The 9,092-nt window shown below is 41.1% G+C and overlaps 1 protein-coding gene across 1 annotated transcript in view; it reads right to left on the reverse strand.

Annotated features, from left to right (window-relative positions):
* The window catches only part of LOC106858078 (uncharacterized), a 181,579-nt gene extending 174,637 nt beyond the window's left edge, over positions 1–6,942 (reverse strand). The window contains exons 1-4 of the mRNA XM_088171044.1: positions 5,619–6,942; positions 3,604–3,738; positions 2,861–2,970; positions 1,328–1,432 (exon numbers count right to left, since the gene is read on the reverse strand). Coding sequence (XP_088027170.1) covers positions 1,328–1,432; positions 2,861–2,970; positions 3,604–3,738; positions 5,619–5,626 — 358 coding nt within the window. The 5' untranslated portion in view covers positions 5,627–6,942. The remainder of the gene's footprint in view (positions 1–1,327; positions 1,433–2,860; positions 2,971–3,603; positions 3,739–5,618) is intronic.
* Between the last annotated feature and the right edge of the window lie 2,150 nt (positions 6,943–9,092).

Consider the following 9,092-nt stretch of genomic DNA (forward strand, 5'->3'; position numbering starts at 1 on the left):
CACACTGCAGCCACACAACCTGCCTGCTGGGAATGCCTCAGTTCCACAGGTATTTCCAAGAAAAAGGAGTCTCAAAAGACAATTTATAACTGCAAGGACAGTTTATAATTTGCTGGGATACATTGTATTTGGTAAAAGCTTATTATAAAGCCTTCTCGGAGATTGTGATCCTGCTTACCTTGGAACAGCAGCTGCTCTGCAAGTTAATCACAACCAACCTGCCTTGGTGTCACTCTGGCTCATCTCAGCTCACCCACACAAACTTGTTTCTGTGGGCAGTAAAGAAATGCCCAATCACAGCTCCACTGAACTAATATTGTCTGCAGGCAGCACCAGCTCCATTGTAAACAGCTCTGCGTTTTATTTATTGTTATAGTCCTTCTCACTCACACTGCCTGACAGACAAGCCAGGTGAGGACACGAACATATTAGAATTTAAAAGGGAAAAAACGAAACACTTAAAAAATCTGCCTTCCTTTGAACAAAGCACAATATGCTTCAGTTGAAAAGGAAATTATCATTTGCCTAATACAAAAGAAATCCTTTGTCCCAATCACAGCCTACTCTGAAGGAATGACTTTCTTCCCTCCCTTAAGAAGCCAAATGGATGCAGTTCTGTAATTTTGGAGAGCTTTACACAGTGTGTTAAATTGCAAGACAACCCATTGTGGGTTTATCAAATTGTGAGCCAGTGTGTGAGACAAAAAAGATTCTCATTGTGAGTGGGTGATAGAGTCTAAGTCACACAGAATTCAGTCTATAGTATGCTAGAACACAGTGAAATGAAAGATTAGTGCATATATTATTCCAGGAATACTATGAAATATTTGGTAGTGAGCTATAAAACCTTCCTATTTTGAGATGCATAAAAAAAAAAAAAAACAAAACATGAACAAATACAGTGGTTGATTTGCTGCGTTCTTCACCTGCTTCCCACCTGCTTTGACTCAGAATTTCCTCTCACAAAGGTAAAAGCAAGGCTGAGAAATGTAGTAAGAGCACCACAGGAACATTCAAGCTGAGAGGCAACAGACAGATATTCCACTGGACACCACTGCTGATATTCAGTGATATTATTATCCACCATGGACACTCATCTGATAGAAATCAAATTTGATTTTCATCTTGCTTTGTTAAAATCCAGTGCCAATTAAAAAAAAAAATCTGGAAAAATAAGAGAACGATCAAATAACCACTTAAAAGTGCAGCAAAGGCATCCTTAATTTTAAGTCAACGCTAATAAAATATTCTTGTATTAATAATTATTGTTGAAGATGCATTTTATCTGAACACAAGATGCACTTGAGACAATTTCCACTGGACTCACCATACTGGCAGCGAGGGCCCTGGAATCCTGCAGGACACTGGCACACCTGGGATCCTCCTTCAGAGCATTTCCCTCCATTGAAGCAAGTGCCAGCAGTGCAGAGCACTAGAGCACACAAACAGAATGGGACAAAATGGGTATTTTAGCTGATTTTGTGCCAAGGATCCTCCAGAGCTGCCTTTCTGACATATTCCTGTTGCAACATGACCTTCCAAATGAGAAGAAACCCAGATTTTTATTTAAGTGCAAAGGCTGGACTGCAGTAGGACTTGGTATCATAGGTGTAACTACCTTGCTGATATGAAGAAATTTAATAAAAATAAGACTTAGATATTGCAGTTTAACTTGAAGGTGGCTTCAGAGGCAGAAGACAGGACTCAAAGCACTGCCTGAATCCAAAATAAAATAAGAAAAACTGCCAGACAATAATGCAGGAATGGTTAAAAACCACTGATGCACTGGGAGATATTACATATGTGGAGGGAATTACAGTTCTTCCCTTCCTCTAACACAGAACAGTTTTATTTACAATAACTTAAATTCCACATGTTTGAGCCAAACTTGCAAAGAGTATCAATAAAAGAGTAATTCAACCACTTTGGTGCCTTAAAGAATTCAAAGCAAGTCTGCACTGCTCTTTCAGGAAGAAACTTTCATTTTGCCACTGATGCTCACATACCTTAAACTCCTTTACACCAGAGATTAAAATACAGACTGTAAACATATTTTTGACTTCTTACAACTAAACAGGTGCACACTAAATATGTAGATTCAGGCTGAAACTAACAGGAATACCTCTCAGGCTTGTTTCTGTTTTTTAACTACAAAGAGACAACCATAAAAGCAAGCTCTCTGAACGCAGCCCTGAAGTTGGTATGAAGATTAAAAAATAAATAAGAACAGATGCTAACTTTCATATAGAAAATGCAATTACTGACTAAACAGTAACAAAACTAAACACTGAGTAGGTTGCCATCTTCTACTGATGTCTTGTTAACAGCGGCTGAAGTGCTGCCTTATCATTTAAATTAAATTCCATCTTTTAGGAAAACATCCAATCATGATTAGAAATTAGTGACAGAAACGGGTTCTCATCAGATGGAGAACCACAGGGTAGAAATAAAGCTGCTTCAGTGGCAACAGAAGAAGGGAAAATGCCAAAACCAGTCAGACTCCACAGCAAGTTCTACACCCAAGAAACAAGTGCAGATTTTCTGCATAATTTGGGCAACAGCAATAAATTTGGTTGGCCTGTCAAAACCAGGCTGGCACAAAAATGCTGCAACAACTCCAATTAGAGTTTAGACTGTTAATCTAAACTGTTTCACCGTGTGCATTAAAATTAGAACTATTTTCTACTTTTACTGAGTGCTTTTTGTATTTTTAAAGGACATTTATTCCCCCATCGCTGGAGAAATCCCAGTTATAAACCACAAGAAACAAAATCCACGTATCCAGAAGTGGGGATTGAGTGGGAAGGCAAGGCCTGGGGATGTCAGCTCTTGGTTTGTCACAGTTTTTGTCCCAACTCACAGTGCAGACAGCCAGGTTCATTGTCCTGCTGGGCCCAGCCAGGGCAGCACTTATAGACAGTCTGCTGCTCCATCCTGTACACCTGCTTGTAAATTGTGTAGTAGCCAGACCTGTGGGGAAAGGGAAGTTTAAGAGAGCAATCACAACTCCTGTTGCACTCACTGCCCCCTCACCAGCAGCACACTGTACTCATATCTCACATTTATGAGACATTTTTTCAGCCTCCATCAGGAGTTCTCATTAAAAACGAAGCAAATATAGCAAACTGCATCCTGATAACATCCAATAGCTCTGATATGCTATGTCCACATATTATTTTGAAGAATTTGTATTCAGGCTAGCCAATGGTGAGTAATTTTATTTTTTTTCCCAATCCATTTTGGGTTTAGCTGTTGGGGCAGTCAGATCTCCCATCAGTTCTAAGCATGTGACAGAAATAGAAAGAAGTTCAATTTTTCAAAGTCAATGACTTGACAGCTGGGCTTCACCTGAACAAGAATAAGACAGGAACATTTTCAGACAGTGTAAAATTCTGAATCTAAAGCCAGCCACGAAGCTCATGAGCAACCCAAAACACATTTAAAAAGTCACATTTTCTACTCAGTAATAACAGATTTCAAGTCAAATCTCAGGAGGACACCATGTCCATAACCACACATTTCAAATGAAAAATTCAAAAAAGCTGAAGAACTTGCACAAAGATTAGCAACGAAAGCCATTTAGAACACTAGATAATAGATTACCTTCTCTCATAGCTCACACACCACCTCCTCTTTGGGCAGCCTTGTTTCCACATCTTGACCATCCTACTGAAGGACTGAATGCAGGGCTCCTGGTGTCCCACCAGTACCAGCTCCAGCACTGGGCACACATTTGGCCTGAGGGGAAAGAAAAAAGGTAATTTTTATTTCCAACACCAAATTTAGACATCTAGAGAAATATGCATGAAGCTGTGTTGTGTGTAACATTTTGAAACAGAATTTTTACTGGTGTTTGAACACACTGCAGCTCCAAGCCTTAGAAGGCAGCATGTGAACAATGTGCTGAAATTCAGGCTCCATGCAAGTCAATGAAAGATTCAGCACAGATTCAAGGGCAGATGAGATTTATCTAAACCATTTCCAGGGAAATTGTATATTCTGTGAGAGCCCCCCTCGCTATCAGTCCCCTCAGGGAAACACACAAAATTCATAAGAGGAAGTATCCTTGTTCTCTGCTGATTATTCCTAAAATAACAAGACCAAAATAAAAGCGCTGCTTTGGAGGATGATATGTGATCTTCATCCTGCTACCTAGCCAGAGTTACAAAAATAGCAGGAATGCAGGAGGTATGGAGGGTCAAAAAAAAGGTTACATGCTGATGGTTTTGCAGAGATTTTGTCTGCCTTATCCCGATTTCTTTGCCCTGGTATAAATCAGGAAATTCTGCATGACAGAAAACAAACAGCATCAAACATCCAGGGTCTAACTAAAACCATAAAGCAAGAGGGGTTTTGTCATCTTTTAAGGCAGGAACCTGTTGTGACACGAATGAAATTAACTCACTGATTTTTCTGGAGTAGTTTATAGATCGTTAGTGCAATAATTTAATCACCAATTCCCCAAGACACCCTGGTGAGGCTTTTTCCCTCAATAATTCAAACACAGCGAGAACAGGGACTTTCTATACCCACTGTGGCAACACCACCAGCCAGCAGACAAGTCCTTCCCCAAATTTCAGTCTGAGCCCTCTCCAAGCTAGAGAGTGATCAACACTTGTTTCCTCTGTCACTCCTCACAGGTAGAGACCCTGTGCCAGAAAAGCTGGGGGTGGCACTAATAAGAGAGCAGTTCCAGCCCAAGAGCTGCCTGGCAGCTGGTCATCATCACTGACACTGGGTATTGTTAATATCTCATTCAGGATTTATGGTGCTTTTCATCTCTCAGGCTCCCTATTAAGCCTGAACACCACACAAGGTAAGAGAACATCTTTCATCCACAGGTCTGCAAGTAGTTTACAAATATCATTAAATTAAGCCTGTGCAGAACAAGAAAATACTGTAATCATGATCAGTTTTACTGCTGAGCTGAACACTTGGCAGAAGCCCTGCCTGGATCAAATGCACAATAGTCCCAGTGCTGTGCAGAACACTGTCATTATCCCCTGGAGAATGGGACATCCAGCCAGGCTCCCAAAGGCACCACAGCTCCCAAGGGAATACCTGGGACATCATCTCAGGGTAGAGGAGCTTTGCCCAACGAGGACTCTTCAGGAGGAGGAACAGAGCAGATTTAAACTCAATCCAAAGAGCCCTCAGGAATTCAGGTAGCCCATGTAAAGGAAGTTAGGAGAAGAAAGCCCACAGCTGTAAGCTCTGGTCCTGTATCACCATGGAAAAAAAAAGTAAAGAGTCCATTTCTACTGCAACACTTGACCTTGACAGAAGTTATTTTCCTGAACTAGAATATCTGCTTCTCCCAGGCTTTAGAGCAATTAGAGCAATCATCTCCATCCTCCTAAGCCACACTGCCAGTGGACATCCCTCCATGTCCTTCCTCCTCTAATGCACAGTCCAGACTCAAAATTGCTCTGCATTTCCCATTCCTCAGCTCTGCCCTGGGTGCCAACACTCAAAGCAGAATAGGAGATGGTCCCAGCCCAGTTTCAGGTTGCCTTAAATTCCTCAAGAAACCAGCCTTCCCCCACACTCCCAATGCCATCTCCATTACTTAGCAATCCTTCCCATGCGTGCTAGCTACCTCTTCCCTCCAGAATTACCTCTCCATTTAACATATTTAGCTGAAGTTCAGAGCCATTGTTCCCAAGCCATCCTTAACACAAAGTCTGCCATTTGTTTCCCATCCAAAGATGATCTTCGTGTGCCCAAAATCTTTTTTTTTCCTTTCCATTACGTCAGTCGGTCTAATAAAACCCCTGCCTTACTTAGCAACCATGCCTCACTTAGCAGGCTTTTTAAAATGATTCTCCCTCCAGTGAATAGAACATCATGTTCTGATAATTCATGCATATCTCCTTTTATTAGAATTGCCTAAAACTTTCCAGATAAAGGTACATTCATATGCATCGCTCTTCCATAAATAAAAGAGAGGAGCTGACAATTGTTGTAATGACACACTGAGCCCATCCCACAAGTTCCTCCTCATGTGATATTGCCATGTTTCCAGGAATAGCAGTATTGACTTCTAGGATATGGTTAATGGGAACAAATGACGTTCACAGAACAAAACAAGCCAGCAGCAGACTCATATGTTTATGAAGATTTATTCAAAGTAAGCCATTCCTCCTTGATGCCCTTGGGATAATTTAAAGGCAGATATCAAAACTGCTGAAACACTATAATTAAATTGCAGCAATTGCATAACATGTAATCCTGTGCTGGCAAAGCTGGGAATCAAACATGCCCTCTCCAACAATTCAGCATCTTCACAGCTCCCCACACACCCACAGTCAACACAGCAGTTTTTAAGCCATCTGACTCACTTGGTACCTCTAAACTTCAGAACAGCTTCTGGAACAAGGCTACAGCTAGTGAAGGTACAATTTAGCACCGTGGGACTCTGCTAATGAGAGGCCATCCAGGACTAAGCTGAAGCCCCACGTGGATGTAGTGGTGTATTAGAGACCAGCTCCTATTTTACTGCCATGCCCTTTGCATTCAGAAGTTATTTCTTAATGGGAGTTTAAGCGTTAAAACAAGCAAAAGACTCAAAGGCATATTATGGGCCACGATTTGATTGATACACCGGTCCCTTAAAACCTTTTTGCACTGGTGCTCTGTGCTAGCCAAGGCTAACACCAAGGCTATTATTAGCTTGTCAGTCTGACTCAGGCAAGGCAGAAAGCTCTCTTAATATTTGCATTAGGAGACTGCCCTTTAAACAAAGACACCCTACACACTTCCAGCTCAAGACTTGAGATGCTAATGAACAGATAATTAGACCAACACGGAGCAAGAGCAGCCTGGGCTAATCATATGGCTGTGGTGCCTGTGAACCACTGCACAATGGGAAAAGTTCAGAGAAAATTAAAAGCATCTCCAGGCGGGATGTAGTTCGTTCCTGTGTTTGGAATTTTAAAAAGAAAAGGAATAGATCTACCACAAAGTCACAGAATGGTTTAAGTTGGAAAGGACCTCAAAGATCAGTTCCAACCCCCTGTCATGGGCAGAGACACTTTCCACTATCCCAGGTTCCCCAAGCCCTGTCCAGCCTGGCCTTGGACACTTCCATTTGTAAAGGTCCATCATATCTCTGTGATAGGGATACTTTCTTTTCCTGCCCAACACCTGGAATGCCAAAGTAAATCTCTCATTCCACCCACATACTTTTTTCCACAGCTCAGTACAAGAAACTAAAGGCAGGTAGATTTAACAGCAGCAAGAGAGCAAACACACATCAAGATATCCCTAAAGATTTCTTTCAACAGCACAAACTTTAAATCAAAACATTTACAAATATGAATTTGGCTGTCTGATTTTGGGTCTTTCCAGACAGACTCTGTGAATGACACCACCTTCTACACTAAGTCAGATGGCTGTTAACATCTCCCTAAAAATGAGATGTTGCAGCCTGAGTTGCCTCAGCTGATGAATCTGCAGCCTGAACACTATTGATCTTCCCATAAATCAGTCAATAGATGAAACCTGTCACAAGGAGCAACTTGCTGGAATTCTGTATTTTCAAAACACTAATTGGTTGCTGCTCCTTCTCCTTATGCTGCTACTAAAAGTTTAGAAAATCCCAGCCTGCTTATTCAGTTTTGGTTTGAAAAGATCAAATAAGAGTTTCCTTAAGGGAATCAAGATTACAGGCAGGGCTAAACTCTCCACTGCTGTGATGATAACTGGTTTTTCACTAGAGATACACTGATGCTGATCTGAAAATAGTTGTACACTGCTACAAAGGATTTAGTTAGAAACTGTTCGGGTTAACTGTCTGAATCCCCTCACACCTCCAACATCCCAGCAAAACATCACCATTGTCTTATAAAAAAGACCTCTAGAAAGACAAGGTGGCACCCTGAGGAAACATGTGCCACTGTAGAGGAGAAAAAGCCAGCAGCATGATGTTGTATGCAACAGAGATATTGATTAAAAGTTTTTAATCTATATGATCTCAACTGGAAAGGAGAAAAAAAACAAATCTTATTTTAACATAGAAAAAGAAAAGTCAAATCAGGAAATAGGCTACAGAAATGAAAAGTCCAAAGAACAAGTTACATATAATTTATATACATACATTTTGTCTCTCGATACATATTGCTCAATAATTCACAAAGGCCACAATGACAGAAAAGGCTTTTATTTTTTCAACTGCCAAGCTCCCCTTTCTACCCTTAATCTATTTTAAGGCTCATTTCCCTGATAAAATTAATCAGCACTACCAGAGACGATTAGGACATCCTGCTCCCTTGACCACTAATCAATCCCTGCTCTCTCCTGATCCTGTATCAATATTTGTGATGTTTACAGCCCCTCTGGGACATGGATTGTAAGCACCAAGCTCATTTAGATTAGGTCTCATTATCACTGCTGCTCCCTGGCTCTGTGGATGAAGGTCCACCACACAAGGCTGCCCTCATCCCACAGGTTACTAATGCACTGCTGTGTCTTACTCACATCCTCTCTTTGATTAGATGGGGCAGCTAAATAACATGAGAGTTCCTTCAGCCTTTGTGCCCTGCATCCAGATGAAGAGCAAATCAATAGGAGATGATTAATTACACACTCAGCTATTATAACAACAATAAGAATTTTAGTTCTTGCTGCTATCAAAGTGCAGCGCCTGTCGTTTACCTTCTACTTAACCATCCTCCTCCCTCCCCCAGGACACAACAATCTATTTTGGTTGGCAAGAAAAGCACAAGATAAACATGCACATCCAGATCATTTAACCATGATTAGCTGAGCCACTTTTTTTTCTTTCCATTTTAAAAACCAGGGAGTGATTTTTTTTTTCTTTTAGTGTCATCTAGATTCAATCTACATCCAGTTTTATAGTTTTGTCTACTACATCCAGGAGAGCACCAGCATCACTCCAGTGACCAGGCCTGCAAAGCCCCAATTTTGCTTTACAAACATAAGGACCCTTGTCCCAAGGATCTCTCTCTTAATTAGAAAACCCTACAGGATAGCACATAAAGGAGGCTAAGAAATAGCTGGCATGCACTCATAGTTAAGACAAAGCAGATAAGGGTCCAAAATCCAGACTAAACCGAGGATGTAAAAGCGTG

This window comes from Sturnus vulgaris, chromosome 10 (genome assembly GCF_052056855.1).
Source record: "Sturnus vulgaris isolate bStuVul1 chromosome 10, bStuVul1.hap1, whole genome shotgun sequence".
Classification (NCBI taxonomy): domain Eukaryota; kingdom Metazoa; phylum Chordata; class Aves; order Passeriformes; family Sturnidae; genus Sturnus; species Sturnus vulgaris.